At 33.0% G+C, this 26,418-nt stretch overlaps 3 protein-coding genes across 11 annotated transcripts; 1 reads left to right on the top strand and 2 right to left on the bottom strand.

Annotated features, from left to right (window-relative positions):
* The first annotated feature begins 241 nt into the window (after positions 1–241).
* LOC18612172 (forkhead-associated domain protein) lies at positions 242–11,422 on the top strand. 7 transcript variants are annotated; one of them, XR_001930056.2, is made up of 7 exons: positions 242–467; positions 775–974; positions 2,492–2,964; positions 3,105–3,180; positions 7,806–7,938; positions 10,639–10,737; positions 11,233–11,422. XR_001930056.2 is itself a non-coding variant. In XM_018129977.2 (5 exons), the coding sequence occupies exons 1-4, from the start codon at positions 320–322 to the stop codon at positions 3,142–3,144; spliced, it is 861 nt and encodes a 286-aa protein (XP_017985466.2). In that variant the 5' UTR covers positions 242–319; the 3' UTR covers positions 3,145–3,180; positions 7,806–8,081. The 7 variants fall into 7 exon arrangements, 1 of the variants encoding a protein (XP_017985466.2); XR_016027104.1 differs by lacking the exon at positions 11,233–11,422 and adding an exon at positions 10,815–10,926; XR_001930055.2 differs by lacking the exon at positions 10,639–10,737.
* On the bottom strand, positions 2,992–12,739 carry LOC18612171 (two pore potassium channel c-like). 3 transcript variants are annotated; one of them, XM_018129976.2, is made up of 2 exons: positions 11,586–12,736; positions 2,992–3,409 (listed from the first exon to the last, which is right to left on the bottom strand). In XM_018129976.2, exons 1-2 carry the CDS (start codon positions 12,611–12,613, stop codon positions 3,406–3,408), a joined length of 1,032 nt encoding a protein of 343 aa, XP_017985465.2. In that variant the 5' UTR covers positions 12,614–12,736; the 3' UTR covers positions 2,992–3,405. The 3 variants fall into 3 exon arrangements, with proteins under 3 accessions (XP_017985465.2, XP_088663615.1, XP_007048869.3); XM_088807489.1 differs by lacking the exon at positions 2,992–3,409 and adding an exon at positions 7,268–7,509 and having other exon boundaries at positions 11,586–12,739; XM_007048807.3 differs by lacking the exon at positions 2,992–3,409 and adding an exon at positions 8,288–8,687 and having other exon boundaries at positions 11,586–12,731.
* Positions 12,740–21,425: 8,686 nt separating this feature from the next.
* Positions 21,426–25,887, bottom strand: LOC18612169 (Magnesium transporter CorA-like family protein). Its single transcript, XM_018117234.2, has 7 exons — positions 25,198–25,887; positions 24,516–24,704; positions 24,317–24,408; positions 23,254–23,313; positions 23,079–23,148; positions 21,965–22,168; positions 21,426–21,812 (listed from the first exon to the last, which is right to left on the bottom strand). The coding sequence occupies exons 1-7, from the start codon at positions 25,885–25,887 to the stop codon at positions 21,426–21,428; spliced, it is 1,692 nt and encodes a 563-aa protein (XP_017972723.2).
* Positions 25,888–26,418: the final 531 nt, after the last annotated feature.

Raw genomic sequence — 26,418 nt, 5'->3', positions numbered from 1 at the left:
GCATTAGTCTAAAATTGACATTAATGATAAATTTAAAAAAAAATCTCAAAATCATATTTAACCTTTTAATTTTTCTATTTTCTATATTAATCATATTATAATTTATCTAACTTTTTATATGAAAAATGATTGAACATCGATATTAAAAAATTAAAATTTTTAATATAAGAGATATTAAAAAAAATCAATGCTTTCTTCTTAAAAAAGACCAATAAAAGATTATAGGACAGGGGACTAATCCCTTATCTCTTTTTTAAACATATTATTTCAATGTTTTATGGTAGGGAGTGAAAGTTGAGACGAAGAAGCAGCCAAGGCGATGACGAAATGTGCAGCAATGGTTGTAGTAGGTTACAGGCCCCTGCTGAGGCCCACATGCTTGGCTTCAACTTCCAAAATCAACACAGAGCAGCTTCGTTACCAGCTTGACCAACTACATGCCGAAGCTGAGACGACCCGAACCAAAGGTAACTACTGCTGTCCACTCTTCTTACCATTTTTCATCGAAACCACCATTACCCATTTCCCCTTTTACATTATTAGATTCATAACTCTATACCCATTTCAATTTAGAGCATTTTGACTTTGATAGTTGGTGTTTGAACATTAGTCGACAAACTAAATAAATGCAATTTCTCACGGGCTGAAAACAATTTAAGGGATTCCTGGGATCATATTGGAATAACTTTTGTAACTGGTTGTAATTGGGATTAATTTGATTGGTGAAGAATGAATGTAAGAAAATTTGAAGTTACTATGTCTTTGTTGATTCAGCTAGCAATGCTAGATTGAGGTTTTTGCGGTTATCAGAGGCAGCTGAAAAGCTTCGGCGCCAGGCTGCTGTTAGTATTCAGAGGGGAAGCGAAAATGAGGCAAGGGACCTGCTTTTTCAGAAGAAGAAGGTTCTGCAAGCGTTGGAAAAGTCTAAGAGTCGGATTGAGTTATTGGATAAGCTTTCTACAAAGTTTAATGAGGTATAATGAGATTGTACTTGATAATATTCTTGCTAATATAAAGAACAAAGAATTCAAACTAACATTTAAAAGATAAAAAGTATTAACTGATGAGTTTAGACAGTATCAGCAATAAATGCATTATTATTGTGAAAAGCTTAAAATAAGGCATTCCATTAACTAATTTCATGACAGTTGCTATGCGTCACGTGCAAACTTTATAAATGATACGGTGCATGGAGTTTCTGTTTATCCATTATGTTGAACAACCATAATTTCTATTTTTCACTTGCAAGAATTCAGTGAAATTATCCTTAAATATATTTTTTTAACTGTGTGTAGTAAAACATCAAAGTGTCTTGAAAGCTTCCATTTTTATTTATGGTTTTAATAGTTGTTTTATCTTCCCAAATTTGATATTGCTATTTTCTGATCAATAGAAACTTTGGGTTGAAATGTTTAAAATCAGTTAATTACAATTTTGTTCTTTTCCTCTGAGTAGTAGGGTGATACTGTAATATATTTCAAGAAACTGTAGATTACTTAAAACTTGAACCAATGTGGGATTAATGTTCTCCCCCCTTAATACTTAATAATATCAAATTTGTATCATAAATCTTATTGCATCATGGATAGCATTTCCACATAAAGGGGATATTGAATCTGCTTGAGGAGCTCAAATGATGGTTACCAATCTGTCTTTTCTTTGTTAGTCTGACTGTTTTACTTATCTAGTTCCACGTAATTTAAATGCATGACTTGCATATTTATGATTACAGTCATTGAAATTCAAGCCCACAATTGTTTTTTATTTTTTGATGGATTCCTCAAATTTTTAGTGTACCATATAGTCCAAATAAGCCATGATATTCTGATGCTGCTTATGCTACTGTTTTATGCAAAACTCAAGTGGTAATTGGAAAATGATGCTGGTATTGGTGGGTGCTGGTGACTATGGGATGTGTACCACTTACCCAAACATAAAATGCAAATTCTAAATTTACAAAAATTCTAAAGATACTTTCTCATCTCTTTCTGGTTACATGCTGTCTGAAATGTTCACTTCTTCTTAGTTCTTTCTGTTACATAAATGAACAGCTAATGGTCAATGGTTGGAAGTGTTATGTAAGATAAACACTTCATTTTACCTGTATTCTGCAAAACAAAAATTTGGTAGTTTCAGAAGTAGTTTGCTCTTGTCCTATGGAGCCATGCTAAGCACTCCCAGATATTATTAGCTGATATGTATATGTTATTTAAAGATCCATATACTTTACATCTTGTATGTAAACATAAGTTGCTGTTTTCTTATGGCTTTTGTTTCCATTTCCACCAGGAGTTGCCACTTATAAACTATTATTAATTGCTGCTCAAGGCTGTGATTTTCTGATTTTGATTCACTGTTAATGCAGTCAGTCACCCACAATATAGTTTGTTTTCTTTAAAAATATTCTCTATAAATTATGAGTTTCCTTTTTGTTGATCTTATTGAAGGGCTCAATGGTTTGAGCTGTATTAACAAGTCACCTTGATTCCAGGCAATAACTGTCAAAGAAACTCAACTAATTGGGAACATTGCGTCAGAGACAGAAATTGGTAGAGAAGATGATTCTACTCCAGTTTGGATTGTATCTCCAAAGGAGCGAACTGCAAATGATAAAATTCAGAATAAGGACATTGCTCATGATGCCCGAACACTCTGTGAAGATCAAAAGTTGCTGCTCCATACAGATGATCCGGTGGAGCAACCTGCCAATGAGGAGCTAGAGGAACATCAAGCATTTCCAAGTTTCAGTGCATTTAATGAAGACACTATAAATAGTAGCTTGGCAGCAATATCAACTTATGAGGACTTCTTGAAGCATTTGGAACAACAGCTCAAGAAAATTGAACAAGAACTTGTTACAGTATTGAATGTTTCGACATTGTTACTGGACGATGAGAAGCCAAAAAATTTGAAGGTGCAGCAAACAAGGGAACTTCTTGAGAGTATCCTTGACATAAGACAGAGGTAACATTTTAACTAACTTAAAAATTGGTGAAACTTCAATCCCTTTTCTGCTTTTTCAACTTTGAAACAATCAACAATAACAGCTTAGACATTTTATACCATAGATCATTGTTACATTTCTCAAACCTGTATCTTCACAGAATTACAAATATGAGGCAGACGAAGGTAGAGATCAGTTAAGGCTTCACTATATCTCAGTCAGGTTCCTACTACCAGGTGAGGGCATTTTTTTAGCAGAAATTATTTCATATAAGTAAAAGTTTCTACATTGCAAGTTAGCATTTGCTTTATGATAGTTATAGTTATTGCTGACAACAAAAGCACCAACTGCATCTGTGACCTTGTCTAGGCCAAATGTGGAACCCTTACATTGTACACTCTTTCTTCCATTTCTTTGGTGTTACTTGACAAAGATGATGAAATTTAACATGTGTTGTGATTTTACCTGAAAAAAAAGAAAAGGATGGGGGGGGGGGGGGGGGGGGGGTGGGGGTGTGGGGGGCACCAAAGTTAGAAGTTTTTTGTAGGCGGAGATCATATGCTTTATTTCCACAAAAACAAATAACAAAATATTTATTAGTGTTGACAAATGAACTCAAAGCTGCAACCTGATGTCGGACAGAGTGCCCTGCAATTTAGGAAAAGACTATGATGGGCGCTGGGGTTGCTCCAGCATGACCACTCCAACAGTCAAGTCAGTGCCCACAAACCAAAAATGACCATAAAAAGAGAAATTGGATAGTCTTTAGGGAGAGAGTTAGCCAGCAAGCTTGGGGATTGTTTGGTTGATCTGGATGATGCCATTTGTCTGAATTATAGTGAGAGACACAATCTGATTTGCCAGGGGACAAATAGTATTTGAGGGAGCCTCCTATTTGTCCCCTGGTGATGAGCTGTGGGAGAAGCACTTTGACAAATTTCTTTTTTAATTATTCAAAAAGATATTTTTTCTGAAGTTTCTAGCAAAATAGATCAAATATTGGTAAACAATAATTAAAAGCAAAATTTGTCGAAGTGCCGAAATGTCAGATTTCATGGCTGTTTGGATTTTGGCCTACTTTATACGCTTATAACTTACAACCTAGGTTGAATCCAGAGGTGTAAATTATACCAAAATGAAGGCTACATGTCATACTTCAACACGCAAATTTAAGTCAGAAACCAAGGTGGCCAAACACCCATTTTATTACTGATATGCCCAAAATTTACAAAATTATTACTGATATGCCCAAAATTTCTGGGTTTCATGGCCATTTGGCTGTCTTTAAAGCCTCTATTCTCTTAGCACATAAAGCCTCTAACTGAGCATTGAAACCAAAATAAAGACCACATTTCATACTACAAAAAGAACCAAAGAATTGGCAAAAAGAATCACCGGAAAGTGGTTTTGCTGCCACTCAAAGTTGAGGTTTCAAAACTGTTAAAAATCTATTTTCATAATATTCAAAAATTGATTTCTCCAATGTAAACCTAAATGAGAGGCCACAAAACCTAATAGGAAGATCTCAATGAGACCTTTCCATTGGTAACCGTCATGTCATCAGTATTGTCAGAAAGTCTATGAACACTAAACTAATTCATGGGTGTTATATTACAAAGCTAAAATAACTAAATCTAAAAGATTCTAAGACTAATCTTACCCTAATCTCAAGTCTAAAAAACTATTTTTCCAAAATTTAATTCTCCCTTTTCCTCTAGGGTTTCTTCTCTTTCCCCAAATTGTTTGTTTGCCAGGAAAAAGTGAATTTTTTTTTCCCTTTTTTTCTATTCTAAATACGGGCTTATTGGCTCTAGCCCAAATATCCATCTTGTGCCGGGAAGTACAAATTATGTTGTGGTCATATTGGAAATGAATGCTGTTTGCATTTAAAGCCATATAGTGACTAATGCTGTAGAAAAAGCAATTTTCATTTTGAATATTTTCCCGTGGTATCTCAATTTTGTCAAAGAGAAAGGTAACTACTACCCAGAATGTAGATATCCATGGCTTTTGACCTTAACACTTTACCTAATGATCAGGTACGTGTTTTTAAATGTGAGAGTTCCTACAGTCTAGACTAAAATCCAATCCAGTGTATCCATGGGCATCTCTTCCAATTGCTTAACAAAAGAGATAAGAAAATACTAGTTTGTGGTCTATGACAAATTTTTCAGCCACTTATCTTTTTCTCCCCTGCTCAAAACGTGTTTTTTTCTGGCAACAAACTCTGATGGAGTTCATATAAACCAAAACCATTCTGTGTACCAATATTTTAACTTTCCATACAACAAAGTTTTTGTTTAATTGTTGGCTTTGTCTCTGTAGCATACCACATAGTAAATAAAACAGTAGTTACAGTAGAAAGAAATAAAAATAAAAATCTCAGCATACAACATAAGGATATGGCAGCATGTGGGCCAAGAATCAAATACACGTTTATTAAATGTGTCAATATACGACACGACACGATTAATAATACGTTTAATACGATTAACACGTTTAACACGATTAAATAAAAATATTTATAATTAAATATAATTTTATTATTTAAATTTAAAATCTATAATTATAAAAATAATTATAACAAAAAAATAATAATAATAACATCAAATATAATAAAATTTAATATAAATAACATATATAAAATTCATTATCATATATAAGGTTAAAATACACATCAAATAATTATTAAAAATTATTTATATAAGGTTAAAATAGTCTTTAACTATTAATGTTTAATAGGTTATTAAACGTGTCATGTATACACATTTAAACACGTATACATGTTTAAACACGATAACACGATTAAGTAAACGTGTTTAAACGTGTTTTAAACATGTTTGTCTTGTCTGACACGTTAAGACACGAAAATTTTTGTGTCTTAATGTGTCAGACACGAAACACGTTAAGGGTAAACCCAAAACCTGTTTAACTCGTGTTTTCTTGTGTCGTGTCCAAAATTGCCGGGTCTACTCAGTAGCATACTCAACCACATTTGCTCTACTTATACTTCTACGCCTCCAACCATGTTAAATGCTTACAGTTGGTACATTCATAATTACATTGATTTGGATTGATTATGGTATATGAAGTTACTTGCTATTTTAATTATTGCACTTTTCACTAATTTGGAAATCAAATCTAAAATGATGCAGACTTCCTTATGTGAATAAATATACTGATCGATGAAGATCATCTGTCTTGAATCTTTGTCCTCCTAATAAAAGTTTCCACCTCAGCAAGCACCTTAACCCCAATCCAAGAAAGAAATAGAAAATTCCCATAATTATAGAACATCAATAATATTGAAAGAATTATGGAAAGAATATCAAAGTTTATTCTTCTTTTAATTGAAGTTCTTAAAAATAACCATCTTACGATTGTTTTTGGACAAACTAAAAGCTTTTGGAGGGATGTTTTACTAAAATTTTATCAAATGAAGATTTCTTACTGAACTTACCATTTTGTACACAAATTTATTTTCTTATATCCAATTCAAAGGTGAAAACCTTCTCTTAATATATTTTTAGTGATTGTCCACAAAAAAGAAAATTAAAAAAAAAAAGAGACAGAGAAAATTGTTGCCAAAATGATTTTGAAATGTTTCCAGCAATCATATTGATTCCTGCTTTGGCATGAATAACCTCATTTAAGGATAGTAGAAAAATGTTCAAATGATGATGTCTGCTGGGTGCATACAGTTCTGATAGTTTGTCTGCTAATAACAAACTGTTCAAAAGATGAATTGCACTGGCTGCATAACAATTCTGATTGTTTGTGGAAGGGACAATATAAATGTGAAAACTCTCAGGAGGGTTGGTCATACGTGTATGTAACAGTCCTAACCAAAAAATTCATAGAAACAGGCATATCAGATTAGTGGCAACTAGGACTAGACATTTCCATCTGGCAATCTAATGAATTTGAACTATTATCTGTTTGCCTGAATTATCTTTCCTCCATGCTTTTTTTTTTTTGGGGGGGGGGGGGGGGGTGTGGTGGGGGAGTGTTTTTCTTATTGTCTTTGAGAGTGGATTTGAAGTAGTTACCTTATTTCTCAGTAGAATATGTGGAAAACCATTTCATAATGATTGTAGTAACTAAAATCTTTTCTTGTCAATTTCTGAATCAGGATTAAAAGACAAAAGATAATACATATTTTATTGCCAACTTAGAAATCACAATAATAGGAATACCTCATTGTGTTGACAACTTAGAAATCATCAGAAAATTTCAAAATTACCTTGTAAAACACAACGGGAATATAGTTGGATGGTATGTAAAGTAAAGATATGAGTATAATTGCAACGACAAACCTATGCCAACATATTTCTGAAACAGGAAATAAAATCCATGAAGCTCTTCATTCACCATATCCATGTTTTTGTTCCTAAAAAGTGTTTCTGAAAGGACAAAATGGTAACCAGGCTGGCAGTTCAATTCTACTTCAATTTTGTCCAAATGGAGTTGCTAAATAAGACTTGAACTCCCCGAAGCAGCTACTGAAGAGAGAATTCAGTGGTCTGTGCTCTTTTCATTGTTCAACCTTCAGGATCATTAGGCTACTGGTAACAATAAAGGCTTCATAAGCTGCATGGACTTTGTCTAGGCTTAGCTTATCACACATGCAGTAGGACTTCCCTCTCTACTGCCCTCAGATTTTGTGATTAATGCTCCTCATGGAACCGTGATCAAAGTAAAATGAAAACCTTTAGTGGTCATTGTAGTTTCTATAATTTCATCTCTCATTTTATTTCAGCTATTATAACTGTTTCTTTTCTGATTTATGTTTGAGTTGTTGTTTCCTATAGCTAAACAATCTCTTTTAGCTGACACCTGCTATGACTATTTAAAATTGCAGTTACTAAAGAAAACTGAGGCTATCAGCATAAAGTTACTTAAAACTGAGACACAATTGGGACAAGTTGTCAATGGCTACTCTTTATTCACGATCATGATGTAAATATTTTGGGACAAGCAGAAGAAATCTCTTGGTGAGTTCCGCTGCATTTATGTTTCTGATTTCAAGCATGTGTGCTGGGGTTGTTTGAGTTCTGCTGTGGATGATGTCATATAAGTGATTATCCCTTTGGGTTTTATTACCTGTATTTTGTGCAAGGAAGCATCTTTTGGTGAATCATTGCTTTACATTACATATAGAACTAAAAGAACTCTTAAACCTGAGTAACATTAATCCATGGAATCACTGCAGTTTCATCATCAAGTTGACCTACTTTATGAATTTTTCTGCAACGAATATTTTATACTTTCTCTAGTACCAATTGAAATTAGACATCTTCTTTGTGAATTAGCAAAGGATAACAAATGACATAGAAGTAAAACTACTGAAGATCCCTTTGTTACCACTTGCAAAGAATTGCTCAAATTACTAAATTTTCAGCTAATATTCCACCTACAGGAAGGATGTAGCACTAACTTCTTGCTTCTATACAAGTTGAAAAAATGATCATGTACTATTTGTGGTTCTGCTTCTGTACAGTATGAAGAGATTGGCAATTAGGCCATCTCCATGTCAAGATCCAATCAAGAAATGATTCCTGCCTTTTTCCCTTTTAAAATATGGAAATGACATTACAGTCAATCACTATCCATGAGATCAGCAACTGTAATTTTGCCACAATTGCTATTGTCTAGTGCATCAAATTGGTTGCAGATCTGCAGGATGTCTTTCTCTGCTATCTTTCCCATCTCCTTGAGCTTGTAGATTACAAATTCAGATTTACTGCAACCATAAGAGTATTAAAATTATTTGATTTACATTTAGTAACTACCAATAAATTGTTGTAAATTAGGAACCTGACAATGCTAATGTGTTAGCAAGATGAGAGAAATGTCCAAGTGGCCAGAACAGATATGACACCTCAAACAGAAACCAAGGGAAGGAGAGCTGATAAGAGATGGTTGTTTCCTTCTTGGTTTGATTGAATTAAATTGTAAACATGATAATGCTATCTAATTCATGGTGATTTAGAAACTTCCCAGATCATTGTTACTTTCCTAATGTTTGAACTCACTGACCTGGTTATCATTCATTTCAATAGTTAGCTTATGGCAATTGATTTAAAATTAAATGGGGATAGTGTGCATCTGAGCCATGTTTTTTTTTTATCTGTCTTTTCTATTGGAATTGCTTAAAAATAATCTGGTTTATATGTTAGAACATTCCTGCATGCTCTTTACTCCAGCTTTGTTCCTGTCTACTGTTCATTGGAGTCTCTGCAGGTCTTTAATAAAACTCAAATGTACTGATTTACTCCACAAATAATATGTTAGGAATAAATTTTCTTTTGAAAGGCTCAAAACTTACAAATATCCAACAATATTATCAGGACCTATTATTATTACCTTCATAAAAAATTACAACATCTCTTTTGCCAAAATTGTTATATATTTCCCAGATGCCATGGAAGCATGAAGTAGAATTCTATAGATATGACACATGCCTCTATGTATCTATCTCGCTCTCTCTTTGTAGCCAAATATTGTTATAAGTTTCCAGATGTCATGGAAGCATGAAGTACCATTGTATGCATAAGAATTGCTGACTTCTGACATCTCTGGATCCATTTTTTATCAGCCCACTGCTAAAACAGAACAAAGGATCAACCTGGCAAAAGCCTAGAAGGTTGCATTGTTCTTCATAGGTTTAGGCTTTGGACTCCTCAGCCTTTTTCCTCCATTCCTATAAAATGTATTCCTTGCTATTAACGGGTTGAAAATATGCAGAAATTCAGGTTTTTCTGCAGTCGCATGTTGCGCTATCAGATTTCTTGCTAACGTCAACCTTTTGCAAGCTTGCAGTAGAAAATTTGACTGTGAACATTTGTGGATATAAAATAAGTGAAGTCCTCAACAATAATGACGCTTAATGAAAAGCTAAGTACCACACTGCCCTGTGCTTTATATGGATCCCATCCTAGATTATGATCATGACCTTTCCCTCCAATCTGATTCAAGTAACAACAGTTTGACCAGATAAACACTATATCTCCTTATGTTAGTCTTGCTCCTGCTGATCTTTGTTGCTCTTTCAATTATCAGAAGAGGTATTAATCATGCTGGTTCATTATACATATGAACTTCATTCATTCTAAACTGTCATGGCAGCAATTGAGGGAATCTTTATGACCATGAATTTTAATTTTTCTCCCTTCTTATTTAATGGCATTACTTAATGTGCTTTATATTGTATTTTATTCTATATTGGCTGATAAGAAGTGGCAAAGGTAGAGTGCGGCTGGCAGCCCCCCATCCCAAGCTTATGATAAATGTTGTTTAGTTCAACAACCTAAATTAAAGGGTAAATCATGTATAGCCCTCCAAAAATTATAAGATGGCCTGCTTTCATGAAAATTTTTAGCTGTTTACTCGTTTTTCAATCACTTTAGAACTCTTTCACTTAAGCACTATTGCATTCGAATTTAACTCATTAACTTTAGTATCGGTTTGCTTTTTGATCAATCAAATAAGTACATTGGGACAATTATTTTTGTTTCCTAATTTTTATTATAAACAATTTCTCTCTTATATTTGTTATCATTTTTTTTCCCCGTACGTAAGGTACTTAGGATTCTTATTGTCACACTTGAAAAAAATCCCTAGTTCTCTTATTCTGATATGCTTCTTTACTTGCACGTTGAAATATGCTTCTTTTGCAAATGACAAATTGATAGGACCCTATCTTGGTAGGCTGATAATTCCAAGTCTCACACAGATGATAGCAATGTATCATTAGGCTTCATCATTGTTATTAGGAACAGTCTCTGAAAGAGGTATGACCAAGTATTGTACTAATCTTTCAAATGCTTCATGAGTAAGGAGGGTATAAAACTGTTGATCATTTTCTTAGATCTTTGTTGGTGGAGAGATTTGAAATATGTTCCTTGGGAGTCTGTTGGGTTATGGTGAAAAACTAGTGGAAAGGAATGATATGCAAGGATTACTTGACTGTTTGGAGTTTGGTTGAAGTTTGCAGCTAATGTCAGTTGTTTATGTTTTCGTATGCTCTTTTGGTATATACCTGTGTACCATCAATGTACATAGATTTTATATCGTTTCTTTCTAAGATTGTCAATGAAGAACAATATAATTACTTTCTTTTGCCCCCAAAATATCTACAAGAATAACTGTGTAATAGTTTGCATATTCTTCAAGCCATCTTAAACATGTTAACGTGTCTTTTAGAATAATTATGATTTCTCCTATCTGAAAGTCTTAGCTCTCATTGTTCCGAGCATTTCTATGCATTCATGTTAAACTTGTTGTAGAATGGAGAATTGCTGCGGACATTCTCAACAAATGCAATGTACTTTCAAGACTGATGCCTTGAGAGCTCCTTCATCGTGTCAAAGATCAATTAAACCAAACAACTAAATGCAGAGTAGCACTTTGAATTAGCTCCCTTTTAGTATTAAACCCTTGATTGCTGGTATAAAGGAGCCAATTCTTTCTTGTTCATTACGCTGGGCTGGATCAATTCTTTGTAATATCATCCTATTTCCTGTCTGATGAATTAATAATCTATGAAAACCTAAAGGAAAACTATATATCCTGGATTTACCTAAAAAAACTAGAATAGATTGTTCAAAAGTGCAGATGAATGTTAAGAGATCATTAGTACCTGATGGATCCATCATTGTCAAGGTCTGCTGCAACCAAATCCCCCAGTGTCATCTTCTTCTGAAGAACCCACTTTGCAATTTTGCGATTCCTCCTGTCAATCCTAAGCTCTGTTAGGTATAAGAATGCCCTGGCAACAGCGAGTGTGCTTACTAGTAGCCAGAGGATTGCAAAACACCTCCCTGTTACTGTTCTGAAAGCGTAATCACCATAACCTACGGTGGTCACAGATGTAACAGAGAGATAAAAACTATTAACCCAGTCCAAGTTTTCCAGAAAATGCACTGCTATGGTCCCTATAGCGATGCAGATGACGACGACTGCAAGAGCCAGGCCTACTTTCATTCTTATTCTCATTCTTCCTTTTGCTTTATCTATCATGTATGTCTGAACCATTGTGTTGAATCGATTCTCATCGACTGTGCTCAGCAGAACTGCCTCTTGTCTATCACAAATGTAAGTAACCAATCCGTTTAGCAAAATATCAATGAATCCGAAACCAATCAATATAAAGAAGCAGGTGAAAAGCTTGGTAAAGGTTGTGTCCGGGACAATATCCCCATAGCCAATCGTGCAGAGAGTAACCACAATGAAGTACAAGGCATCTACAGGCTTGAAAGTCTCGGTGCCCTTGAAACTTGCACTAGCCATGTACATCAAAATACCAGTTAATATGTATAAAACCAGCCAAACGAAGGCTTGGCGGACAATGAAAGGTGCTGATTTTGACGACGGCCTCTGCTCACTGGAATCTTGAAAAGCTTCCCTAACATCAGTGAAAACAGATGGTGCAGAATACGAGCGACGAGTGATTTTTCTCTTCTTGTTCAAGTTGGCAATGAGGTTAACATAGGAGGAAGAATTCGGTGTAGTTATGATGGGGATAATGGCATCATTAGTGATGAGATGTGCGGTGGACTGGCGTCGTGCAGGGCCGAGATCAAGGTACCCGGGTGGAATCCTTATTGATGGCCGCCTGCTACACTCTTCCTCTTGTCCTGTCTTAGGGAGAAAAGGTTGATCCGTCATACTGATTGAATTTCTTACATGACATCAAAAGAGGGCTGCGACTCGTGTATGGGTCACAGTTGGCTTGTCCCTGACACAAGTATTGGAAGCTCCCGAACGTGAAATCTACTAGTCAAACCCATTTTAAACTCAACACAAGTTTGGTTTTCTTGGTTGTTCATCTAACAGTCATAAATGATTGGTTTTAGGGTTGGGCTGTAACTACTCACGGTTGGTTAACACTTTCACATGAAACATCCCATAGTTCCTGCAGATGTTTAGCTTTTGCCATAAAGAAAAAGGGCAATTTGTTGGTTATATGTGCTTTTCTTATTACACGGTTTGAAATCGATTCACCCTGTCTCTCAGAAAACAATTCAATTATTCAAACTTCAACTTTTAATTTAAAATATTCAAACCTTAAATATCGGGAAAAAAATATTATAAACTTTATAAGATAAGAGAACAATATTTTCCATTAGGTGGTTCAAAGTCATATATATTAAAAGTAATATTGTTGTATTAAGTTTTATAAGATTATACAATATTTAATAATTTTTTGGTCTTTTAATAGTGATAGAATTGGAATGTTTTAACTTGTTCGAGGTCTTTCCAAAATCCCTTAAACATCTCAATAATCTTTATAAGGCACTATTATCACACTAATATATATATATATATATATATAAAGATGCAGCGAATGAGATGAACTTAGTCTATTGTGTTATTTATGAATTATTAAGTTTAACTATTAAAATTATTTTGATGAATTTTTGGTGATTCCATTAGTGGACTTTTCTAGTCTTAAAATTTTGATAGTTTTGCTTGTAGAACCAATACTCCTTATAATGTGAACAAGATTTCTTTGGGTCACGCACAATAAATACATTAAAAATGTGCAACACAAGGCATTTTGTTTATTATTGGAAAAAGCATGTGACACAAGGCATTGACTAACTCTTTTCAATTTCCTTCTTTATGGTAAATACTAACTATTAATATGAAATAATAAATGCTCTCAAATGCCACTTTACACCATAATACCGAATCTGATTTAAATTTAATTTGAAAAACAGTAAAATAAGAACTAAAGGAAACATTATTTTATTATAAAATAAAATTATACACTCTTCATCTGTTTTATTTGTTTTTATTTGATTTTTTTACAGAGTTTAAAACAGAAAAAAATTGACTTTAGCATATTTATATTTACATTTAAAAAATTATAAATATGATGCTTCATGCTTTTTAATGTCAAAAAACTAATAAAAAAAACAATAATTTTAAAACGTAAAAAGAAGAATATTGGATATTTGAATTTTTTTTAAAAAAAACATAATTTTAGGAAGCTAAAAGAAATTAAATGTAAATGGAAGTGCTAAAAAGCAACCAGGACTAGCAGCAACAGGTGGACTTATTAGAGACAGCTCTGGATCATGGTTAACAGGATTCACCTATGAGATTGGTATTTCATTCTCTCTTACTACAGAGCTCTGGGCAATTTATCATGGATTGACGATATGTTGGTCTAAAAGTTATAAAAAAAGTACAAGAAGAAACAGATTCGCTTCAAACATTGCAAAAAATACATAACAAAAAAAATGCCCTACAGTCAAATATCTAATTATTGCAATCAATTAGACAGTTACTTAATAAGGAATGAGAATGCCACTTATCTCACATACATCGTGAAATCAATCAGTATATCGATTAAATGGTCACTGTAATGAGGATTTAAGTATAGGATTACAAGTTTATGATGTATTTCCTGTAAACATTTCTTACTTATTAATTACAGACTCTTTAAGTGTCTAGCGGTCTAGAATGTTATTTTAAATTAATTTAACAAAATTTTCCTTCATATAAAAAAAACAAATAAAAATAAGATTGAAGGAGTACATGCCTAGAAACTATTTAATTGGAGATTAGTCTTACATCAACCGAATCAGGGTTGGTTTGACTTAGTAGTTTTGGAGTCCATCAGCTGATTCACCAAACTGAATTGGATTTGGCCGCAACATGTCGGCAACAATAATTGCCACTCAATTTTCCATGTGCTTCGACTTTGTCAATCGTACAGGCCTTTATTTTATTTTATTATTTCCAAGGAAAATTCCGATTTAATTTTTTTTTGTTTATTAAGATCCTCAATATCCTGCCTCCAAAAAGAATAAGAAGACCTAGAGTAACAGTAAAACTGTCCATTACCTAGAAAAAGTCTATTAAGATTTTACTAAGAATTAGTGTTAATTAGATTTTTAATATAAAATTAATTACATGGTTTTGTTGAAAATATTTCTCAAAATATTCTTCCAATTATGAGATTTTAATACTCTTTCAATCCCATTTTTTTATCTTTTCTTTTTGAGATGTCTCAAAATAATTTTTTTTATTTTTAAACTCTTGATATTTTTTTTTGAATCGTTAAATGCTTATAGTATTACTCTAGTATATGATCAATTTAAGATTTATACGACCTTATCCTTTGACTTATCGTTAGTAGTTTCACTTCGATGTGAAATTTATGATTCTATCCATTAAGAACATATCTCTTCGATATGAGATTCATATGACTTTTCATAAAGACCATGACACTAAAACTTCAATTGGTGTAAAACATTTTGCTCATATTATGATTATGACCATGAATGTTTTCTTCACTTCGACGTAAATTCTAATCAGAGGACCGAATTGACCAAAATTGACCTCAAAGTCCAAATGGATATCCAATTGGTATAATCCACTAGGAAAGCCTCATATTGCTATTGAATCGATAATTTTGCCTTCACTTTGACCGAGCTAGGCAATGAAATTAGCCTGTCGGTTGCCTGATGACATATTCTTTCAAATCCGAAGATACCCTTTTCCTTTCTTTCATAGATGTGAAAAGTTAGCAGAAAGAAGTGTAATGTGAATGAAATATATCTGTACATGGACATTCCATATATAAATGATATACTATTATTAATTTTAATCCATATACTATATCATCATTCATGCCAAATTTATTGTGAGGCTAAACTCTTATACTTTTGAAAATCGCTTGTCCAAACAAGATTGTCGCAAGCTATGAGTTATACTTTCATCAGCAACGCTTTTGAAGGAATTTTGTTGTTTATTTATACCCGTCTTAAATTCTATAATGATTGCTTTAATGATTATATAGTTACGATTATGGCTTCTTAATATATAATTAATTTGTTCGTATTCTCTTGTTAAATTGACAATAGTGTATAAAAAATATTAAACAAAAGATTGTCATTGTATTTCGTAAGAAAAAAAATTAAGACAACAATCACTAGCTAGAAATAAAATAATAATTGAATAAAATTTAAATGACAATATTCTAAAGGCTACATAAACCAAGATATAAAATTAACATATAGTTCAAAAACTAAAGCTACCACATCATTAATTTGAAGGTAATTTAAAATCAATCGGTGGTAGGATCTAAGTATTAAGAGGTAGATATTTATCCTAAAGTTTGAATCGATAATGTTTTCTCACATTTTCATTTTTTATGTTGAAAAAATTAATATCTCGAGGATCAAGTGGCCGATAAATAGTAGCAATGAAATGATTATCGATAAACTATGTAGAATTAGATTCGGTTCAGAAAAATTCAAAATTGAAACAATTATGGTCTGACTATCATCCACAAACATTATATCTTCATCTATATTCTATACCTTATTTCCTCTAACAATTCACGTTTTTTATTATCCAAAACCAACTTGAAAATCTTTAAATTTGTAGGAAAATGAGCACAACAATGAAAGTCCTCAATATCAATATCAATATCAATTTCCTTTTTGATAAAGAATAGATCTCTCTTATATGCTTCAAAAAGATATGCTCAATCAACCTTAGACATGGCAACATGAGTATTTTCACCTTTGGTGATTTTAAATTGTTGTTGAGACTACGATTAACATCAAAAAGAGAGATTATCAAGCTTCGAGTTTTGATAGCATAAGCCAAATTTTTATAAAAAAATAACATCATTGAAAGTCGTTAGATCTTTATCCAAATATATCCAACTTCTTTGTCTGGGTTTGTATAAGGCTAATATGCATAAATATATGCAACTTCTCTGTCTGACTTTGTAGAAGGCTAATATGCATTTAAGATTCAAGATAACCACAACTATATAACTATTCGGATGCGATAAAAGGTTTGTTAACAAGATAACCTTATGAAGGTTATATTCGTGACCTACTTTCATTGGATTGGGAACGTCAATCTCAGGAAGATCAATTGTAATCTTATCCTTAAAAAGATTTAAGAGAGTTATGATCACGTTTTTATCCACAACGGCTAACCAACCATAAGAAGAACCACAAAATCTCTTGGTATGACATTTTAGTAACTTAATGTTATAGGTTTTTGTTTTGGCTTGTAGGCTACATAATTGTCGAACTCTGTTGCACATTCTCATTGGAATCAACAAGATTGGAAATAGATTAAGTGATGATCGCCCTTTTGAATCAAGAAAATCATTGAAAACGGAATGCCAATACTTACAAATTACACCAAGTCGAATCAGATTGTTGAGGATATTTAATTTGTCAAGAACCAAAAAAAGACAAAGTGTTGGAAAAATTTCTCAATCTACTTTAGCATTATCCATACTTTTCTAGATCAGCAAACGAAAAAAACAAGAAATTCTAATTTGAAAATAGGAAAAAACAAACACTTACCTAGCTTTGTATTTGATATGTTCTTGAGTTACCCAATTCTAGTAATGGTATTTAAATATACAGAAATTAGGTTTTTATATTATTGACATGGTAAGTCTCAAATTAGGAATTGACTTCAAGAGTTATAACACAACTGCATTATAATAATATAATTAAAAAATAAACAAACTTTAACTTTTATTTGAATTCTTAATAAAATTTTGTGGGCATTGAGAACTTTGAAAGCTGCATATTTCAATGACCTTGTTTTGCTTTGGACGTGTCAATATGGTTGAAGTCTTATGGGCCTGGAGCTCCAACTTCCTTGGATATGCGATAAAAAAATGGTTGATCATCATTATGGCTCATAATTAAGCTTGTCGAATGTCCATCTAATTTAGTTATTCCATGTCAGAATATTAATTTCATGCATGTTCAGCAACGTACCCTACATATCCATAATACATCAATTTCGAGTAGAACAAGAGAAAACGAGGTTCTTCATATTCACAATATATATATATATAGCATAAAAGATACATAAAGCTTGTTTGACTTGTTTTTTTTTTTTTTAATTTAAAAGTTAATATAAAATTTTTATAAAAAATAATAATTTTTAAAATTAAGTTAAATTTGTTTAATAAATTTCTTTTTATAAACTTTTTTTCTATAAATAAGTTGTTTGGTAAAATAATTTATATATATTTTAATTTTAGTTAAAATTACCATAAAAAGTATTTGATAAATAATTTTTTATTAATTATAAATTTTTTTGTTTACAATGAAAAAAGTTAACTTTATTTTTTTATTTATTTAAAATAAGTTTTTAGAAATATAAAAAGTATTTTTATATAAAATAAAATTTATAATTAATAATAAATCATATAATAATAAAAACGGATAATGTTGAAATTATTTATAATAGATAAAGACATTTTTGAAACAAAAAGAAAAATTCTCCCGAAAAAAATGCGTCTTTAAAAGAAAAAAAAAGCTCTTTTTTAGAGCTTTTTCTGAAACTTTTTTTTTTAAATTTTATTCTCTAAAAAAATTATTTTTTAAAAGAATTTCTCAAAATCCCTATTTTGTCTGATTTCTGATTTTAAAAATAAATAAATTGAAAAAAAGTCAAACCAAACATACGAATCACTAAAACTTTATTGCATAGAGCTCTTCTCTTGTTTTACACTTGAAGTAAAGCAGTTGGACAAATTAATTGCCAGTTGCTTTCAAAATATGAATCACTAAAACTTTATTAATAAATTTTTGTTGTACAACAATCCGAAGATTTAAGGATATCCTAAATAGAATGCCCCCACAAGGGCAAGCTTTTGTAATAATCTACATTAATCTCTAATTTTTTATAGTTAGTTACTTCAACCCTTAGGGTCAAGAGGGAAGGAGCTACCTGGTGCTTTTCTTCCTAGTTTGTTCCCCTGCCCACATCTAGTTGCCTCTGAAGCTGCAACTCCAAAAACAGGATGCAGCTCATGCATCATCAAATTTTCTTTAAAAAGAAGAGTTTAATCATTATAATCTTCAGAAACTGCTAAGTTGGAGCCAATCATCATTTCCAGTTTTATTTGCTGCTACATTTGATGCATCACTCGTCTCCAAATCTCCACCTCTCAACTGTCCAACACCATTATCGTCCCCATAAGGATCATCATCTTCATCTTCATCACTAGCTTCCATTGCTTCTCCATTCCATCCTTTAAAAGCACCATTATGGTCCAGGTCCCAATTTTCTTTTAGGCGAATAAAAGATTTTGCATTAGAGGTGACTAAAGGGTAATTATAAAACTAATCATATTATGTATATCAAGTTTTATAACTATAATAATAAAGAAAATTAAAAATTGAGGAGTAGAGGTCCGCCACCACTCGTCACTCTCTTGACTCCGCCCGATTCATATCGCTCACCGTGGGTATTGTCATCAGATTCCTCTTCCACACGATTATTATCAGGAGGATTCAATCATCATCATTTAATTGCTCCCTATTCTACCTCAAGAACTTTAATGTCCATATTAACCACTAAATTGCAACAAAACATATAATATCTGTTGTGTAACTACCATTCCTTCAATGTTTATAAGCTTTTGAAGAGATGGAATCCCCTGCATATCCAATCCGAGCTAAGTGCTCTGCGAATTGCAGCCGAACTAATTGAGTGAGAAAACGAGCTAATGCTTGCAGCAAATGCCCTCATTGATCAATGGGCTTACGATCATCTGACTTTGATTGAAAACGATCATTTTGTAGAAATGAGAAGGTTTTTTTTTTTTTTTTTGTTTCTTGATGTTTATGTATGCCCCTGATTCTATAATGACTACTGTAATTATGAATTATGGCTTTTTAATATATCGTTAATTAATTCGTGTTCTTTTGTTAAATTGACAATAGTGTATAGAAAATATTTTAAAAAAATATTGTCATTATATTTCATAAGAAGAAAAAGTTAATGCAACAGTGGTTAATTAAAAATAAGATAATAACTAAATAAAAAAATTAATATATAATTCAGAAACCAAATCCATTACATAATTGATTTCAACATAATTTAAATTCAACTTTTGGTTAGATCCAAATGTAAAGAGATAGATATCTGTGCAAATGTTTTAATTGGTAATGTTTTCCCACGTTTCCAACTTTCATGCTTAAAAAACCAATAACTTGAGGGCCAAGTGGCCAATAGATAGTAGCAATGAAATGATCATTTGTAAAATATATAGAATGAAGTTGGGTTTCAGGACAATCTAAAGTTGAAACAATGACGCTATGATTATCACCCACAAATGCTACATCTCCATCTACATTCTTTACCTCCTTTTCCTCTAACAATTCACCACTTTGATCATCCAAAACTAACTTGAAAATCTTGAAACTCTTAGGAAAATGAGCTCAACAATGATGGTCCTCAATATCAATGTCCTTTCTAGTAGACAGTTCTTACATCAACCAAAAACCATTTAGTTATTCCATGCATGTTCAACAACGTACCCTGCATGTCCATGCTACCACATCAATTTCAAGCACAACAAGAGAAAACGAGGTTCCTGCAGAACTTTTATAAGGAGAAGAACTACAATTCAGTTTCACAATTTATATACAGCATAGAAGATACGGTACAAGATATTGCATGAACTTCTTTTCTTGCTTTACACCTGAAGTATGTTTTGGAAGTGAAAAGAAAGGAATCTGCCGTGGGGGAGTTTTGAGTTGTTCAATGCACTGATAATCAACTTGTTTGTTAATCTTTATTGATCTGAGATTCTGAACAAACACAGTTTTCAAACTGATCTATAACCCAGGAAAGCAAAGATCAGTTAATTCACAAACAAAAGATACTGATTCAATGTCTATATCAAACTTGACTTTCTACTAGGGAACTCTCACTAGGTCATGAACTCATGGTGTTCAATGCCCTTCCAGTTCAACTACCTGCAATCAAGAGCTACATTTCCATGACTATGATGAAGACTTGTGGACCAACCAATTCATTCCACTAAACTTCTATGAGATAGATGAATAAAAGTATAGTTGTCATGTTAAAGAAAGATAGCCCAATGAAACAAACAAGTAGATTTCAAACAGTTTATTGAATTATGCTTTATTCTGTCAATCTAGAAGCTTAAAACAGATTAAACCAGTATGCACTGCATTAGACGTTGCCACCAGTACAAGATTACACGAAACTCTTCCAAACACACATCAACAATTTGAAATATGCATCTTTCATAATGCGCTGGGATCTACTGACTGTTATGCGAGAATCTGTACATAACGAAGACCTATGCAATTATCATGTCATGTTCCATGTTCCTTCCAACATATGAGCTGCACCTACTGATGCGCAGACGAAAGTAGACATTTTATAATAGGAAGTGTCAATCCATTGATAATGGTTTGTATCCTAGGCAGCAGTTAATAAAAGCGTGAGAAAATAGAAAACATAAAAATACTAAATGAGCTTTATACTGAATAGTAGTTTGAAATTAATATTACCATTGAAGACAACCATTTACCATTGGCATGTAATTGCATAAATTATGACATCATCCTAAGTTGTTTCATCCATTTTATGTACATGCCATACAAAAGCAGAATCATTTACTTTTAGTAGGTAAGAAACTTACTTGTAAAGGCAGCATTTAACCAATGAGGACATAACCTTCACCATTTGGAAGAATACTTGCAGTTTTAGGAGGCTTAATAGCCCGAGCAACACTTTTACGGACCTGTGCATGAGATTCTGCCTCTTTTTGGAATATACTAACCAGCTCTTGAAGCTCGAGCTTTCTCACCTCAACATCCTCATCAACGATTGGTTTCTTCAGCCCAAGATAGAGCAAACCAATGGCAATCAAAGCTACTCCTAGCAAGAAAAGGATACCAGAAAATAGAACAAATGCATATGGGGAAGCTTCATTTCCAGGTATTCCATCCACATTGATCCCAAAAAGTCCAGTGATGATGGAAAGAATTAGCCCACAGCCACCAAAAATTCCTAAATTATGTGTGACTGTGAGGCTTCTATCCTGGAATTAGCAGTAGCGAGAGTGAGGGAACCAGAATATAACATGCCCTCATTTCAAAATGCATTAGTAAAAGTAATAACCAAATAGAGCCTTAATGAACTATTGAGACAAAAAAAATTAAATTTTTTTTGTCTGGTCAAGAGAATGTAAACCTGCAACCATGCGCGAACTGTGCTCTGCATAACATCTTGAATTGTAAATAAGCGACCACGGACTGCTTCTTGCTCTGAAATCATTTCCCTTGTGCTCTTTCTTACCCCTTCCAGTAAGGCCCTTGTCGCATTTCCTCTCAAATATTGAAGAAGCTCAAACACAATCTCTTCTCGTGCATGGAGAGACCATTTCACTCTTATAACCTGCAGAACACAAGATAAAGATGGTTCTTTTTTTTTTTTTTTTGATAAACAGATAAAGACAGTTCCCACATGCAAAATGTGAGCACTAATGCATAAACCATGCAAAAATGCATAGCCATGACAATCCTATCCTATGGTTTAATCACTTGTCTAATTCAGTTATTTCAAAACCTCAGATTCTTGATCTATTATAATTATCATGTCTGCTTAACAAAAGACAATAAGTTGGTAAAAGATGTTCCTCATAGGAACATCTTTGCAAACCGTAACTCTGTTAGTTGTTTCAAAAAACAAAAATTTTCTCTTATTAGCCTTAATTTTCAGGGCCTGGGAAATGAGGTGTATAATGCTGTATTGGCATGACAAAAATGGTTCATGAAAATGGCCTACTTGGTGTTCCAATTTTATTTACTACTACAGTTTACCTTTAAGGCAGCAGAAAAATCCTAAAACAAAATTGTGGATAAATAAACTGTGTTCAATAAATTTAATATACACTGATATGTTACCTTGGAAATTCTTTTAAAGTTGCTGGATAATTGCTCAAGAGTAGTAACATGATCCCAGAGGAAAGAAATCCTGCCACTACTAGGTAGGATGCATACATGAAAATATTTATTTCAAGACAGTGCTTAATGTGCAACAAAGAAAGTCTAATCAAGTTTTGGTTGTTTCCCGATAGTAATTGAGGAAACTAATTCTCAGCCAGGCAATAATTTAAACAATTTAGTAGTCTTTGTGCAGTACCTTAGTATGAAGAATGCTTGCAGAACTGAAACTATCTAACTACACAATTGAAAAGCTAGTGCAAATAAAAATTCCTTTTAGCAGAGTAATGCTGTAAATTGGAACAATGTCACCATTTTCTAGGGTAAACTTAGAATTGTCTCCATGAACCAAATTGACCTACCTGGGTTGACAACCTTCTGATTTCTTGGTTCATAATTATCGTAAAAAGATGAAGATCCTCGTGATTTCTCCTGTTAATGTGTTAATTAACTGTTAAACGTATCATAAATAACAGTCAGAATGAAAACAAAACTCTTTCAATTAAGAAGACGAATCGCCAAAGTGCATAGAAACACCTGTCCATAAACTTTAACTCAACTTCATCTGCTTCACCAAATACTGATTTGCGAAATAACCTAAGATGTAAAATTACACAAAGAAAAAATCATAAGCTCATTCCAATGTCTGTGTGTCTCAGTTTGCTTGTGTGGTGGTATCCCCAGTCATGAGTTTAAAGTAAAGAAATTTTGTTTTCAGAGATATCAAATCGGTCAACCATTGATTTGATCATAAAGAAGTGCCAGAATTTTTTACAGACATAGACCACTGAAGGAGCAAAATTAAACTTAAAGAATAGGCATCAATAAAAGGATACTAATTAAAACACTTTTAAGCATTGATATATTGAAAAGAAATGACATTAAACCATCTGCAAATTCAAGGCAAGATTCATATGTAGCCCTATACCCACAGAATTGAAGCAGTACAAGATAACCACCAAATAAAATTTAAAGATTGCTATTCATCTTTCAGGGAAGTATTCAACGAACACAAACCAAAAGGATTTCAGGGGGAACTAAACATTTTTACAAAGTTCTATCTGCCTCTATGAAGCAGAAATGTGCATTGCCTAGTCCGATAGCTGTTAGCTTTATTCTAGGATTTTGACTTTTATTACTATAATTCAGAATGGCCCAAGCAATACTGCTTAGACATTCGCTTGTAGAGTGATGTTTTAAACTGATGACCAAAAGCTATAAAACTTTTTACTCATTATGAACAAACTTGATTTGATGTTTTCATGGACCAAAAACTCTGTTGACTTCATAAGAGAAACAAGCCAGAATGGAAAGGCATCTTCCAAACTAAGAAATTTCATTGAAGATTAAAATAGAAGGAGAGAAAGAGAATGCAGAACATATGACTGTTGGTCCATATAGTTGTCATAAAACTACATCTGTTGAATATGTTACAACAATGTCAAAATGTAAGACAAATACCATTCAAGAGTTTCTATTACTTCTTTTCGCAGATAGCTTATTCTCTAATTAAGGAATATGCAGGATAAATTTTATTTTCCAATAAGATGAGCTCCATAAATTGATAATTCATTTTATCAGAAGCAAAAAAGTTATTTACCTGTCATCCCATCTTGCAAGGCGACAAGTGAGATGTGCAATAACCTCATGGATAGTTCGTGGAATGTTAGTGCTTCCAGCAATAAGCATTTCCTGAAAAAATTACAACACCAGATCAAGTGACCAAATCCAGTCACAACAAGGTGGCATGCATTGTGCATTACTTTATTTGCAAGAATATGCAGGGTGCAAGAACAAACCTGAACTTCTGCAATACCTAAAACATTAATGTTCGACGCAGACCCTTTCACATGCAATGATGTTATTAAAAAGTTTTGTGCATGCCATGATCTTAGAACAACTGGGATGTCATCTTCATCAGCTAAAGGATCGCCGGCTGACTGTCCCAAGAGCTCAAATAACAGTCCACCAGCTACTATGACAGGAACCTGTCAATATATACAAAAAAGATAATTGGATTGAATTTGACCTCACTAAGGTTTAGCTCATCACAGCCTTTAAAAGAAAGGTATGTAACCATCTTTCTCACTAGGTGAAGATGAGTTACTTAGTTTGATGGATAAAATTGGCAGTCTTGCTTTACTGTTGCAGCATAAATTCACCCGGATAGAAACAAAAAACCATGCTTTGACAGTACTCGACGGGACCCAACAAAAAAAGTATATAAAATAATCCATTAAGGTTTAAGGTAAATTGGAATTAAGCATATACTGCCTTCTGCACCTAGTAAATATGTTCATTATAGGATCAGAACAACATCAGAATTCTAACAATTTCAAGTAATGAAGCTGTGCTCTTCCTTTGGGGCTAGTATTTCCTATAGATGAATGGTTAAAACCTATGATGCATTTAAAGAAAAGAAAAACAAAAAAGCTTAATCTCATTGCAGTGACAGAACACTCTTTACAATATTAACTGTACCTCATAAAGTAGGTGCTTCATACGCTCACTTATCAGCCTACTTTCGTCTAGCAAAGCATTACTAATAGCAGGATGCAGCCAGTGAGCATTACTTAACCATGCATTTACAGATGGGTGATCTGCAGCAACATGACACCACCAAGTCGGACCAACTGGCCTTTCCCAGTAAGGAGCTGCTAGATCTGCAACAGTGACATCATCTTCATTCTCTGTTAGCTCAATAGGCTGAGAGACCCATCCATCGTCAACTTGCAGCATCTGGACTAGTTCAGAAACTGTGTCCCAACCAATTGGTTTCCAATAAGTTCTTGGGACCTCTTCCCCAGGATTGAGATTCCTGCTACAGTTTTTTTCATTATCTTTAGCTGTGAGTGCGGACTCTGTTAAGGGTGCAGATTTAGCTAAATTGTTGGAAGTAACACTTTCGGTCAAAGAATTTGCCGGTTCATATGCGTAAATCTGCTTCCTAGATGCATCTTTTGAAGCATATTGTTTAGACCAGATCTTTGCACCAGAACTTTGCTGAACTGCTTTAGGTTGGCCATGAACATATTCAAAAGCACAAATAAGTCCATCAGTCCAAAGATCACCTCCTATTCCATTGTTTCGACTGGGATGATTTTTAGGATGATGGTGTTTCTTCCTTTCATTGCTCTCGGAAGCGTAATAATCATTACCCGGTGTATTCATATTTCATTTTCAGCTCTGCAAAACAAGTACCACAGAATGCCTCAGCATTCGAGTAACTGAAATCAAAATAATTAACATCATAAATTAACATTCCACTGAAATAGGTATTGGTTAGCACCTTTTTCCAACAGAGATGCACTCAAATAACACCATCAGTCACTCCATTAGTTTTTCACTAATTCTAGAGGCCAATCTTTCGTTTCTTAATAGTAATGATGAAAGCCACAGAAAGAAAGAGGTAAATATATACATTTTAATCAATCAGTTCATTCTTTTCTATTTATTTCATATCTCCAAAAGAAAAAAAGTAATTTAATTTTTTTCATTTAAGGAAGAAGGATTCAAACCAGCTCAACTACATGCAAATACCATAGAAATGCTCTGTTGCAAGAAAAGAAAAAGGCAATGTAATTTGAGATATGTGAAAAGGTTTATATCAAATATATTTATGTCTTAAATTTGTCATGATATAATATCCTTTAAATACTAAAAAAAACCCAGGCTCAGTCTAACGGTTCTCAACCTCTTTAA

Source organism: Theobroma cacao, chromosome 1, assembly GCF_053813885.1.
Source record: "Theobroma cacao isolate CCN51 chromosome 1, ASM5381388v1, whole genome shotgun sequence".
In the NCBI taxonomy this organism is placed as follows: Eukaryota; Viridiplantae; Streptophyta; class Magnoliopsida; order Malvales; family Malvaceae; genus Theobroma; species Theobroma cacao.
The sequence above is the reverse complement of the archived record's forward strand: the minus strand, read 5'-3'. Positions and strand labels throughout refer to the sequence as shown.

What these genes read in the sequence shown, in the direction of transcription:
- LOC18612169 (XM_018117234.2), bottom strand. Translation starts at nt 25,887, where the DNA reads ATGAATACACCGGGTAATGATTATTACGCTTCCGAGAGCAATGAAAGG. An exon ending in CTTGCAAGATGGGATGACAG is followed by an intron (nt 23,314 to 24,316) that starts GTAAATAACTTT and finishes TTTACATCTTAG; the next exon opens with GTTATTTCGCAAATCAGTAT. An exon ending in GAGTTAAAGTTTATGGACAG is followed by an intron (nt 23,149 to 23,253) that starts GTGTTTCTATGC and finishes ACACATTAACAG; the next exon opens with GAGAAATCACGAGGATCTTC.
- LOC18612172 (XM_018129977.2), top strand. Translation starts at nt 320, where the DNA reads ATGACGAAATGTGCAGCAATGGTTGTAGTAGGTTACAGGCCCCTGCTG. An exon ending in TGAGACGACCCGAACCAAAG is followed by an intron (nt 468 to 774) that starts GTAACTACTGCT and finishes TTGTTGATTCAG; the next exon opens with CTAGCAATGCTAGATTGAGG. An exon ending in TTTCTACAAAGTTTAATGAG is followed by an intron (nt 975 to 2,491) that starts GTATAATGAGAT and finishes CCTTGATTCCAG; the next exon opens with GCAATAACTGTCAAAGAAAC.
- LOC18612171 (XM_007048807.3), bottom strand. Translation starts at nt 12,613, where the DNA reads ATGACGGATCAACCTTTTCTCCCTAAGACAGGACAAGAGGAAGAGTGT. An exon ending in GACAATGATGGATCCATCAG is followed by an intron (nt 8,688 to 11,585) that starts GTACTAATGATC and finishes TTATGGTTGCAG; the next exon opens with TAAATCTGAATTTGTAATCT.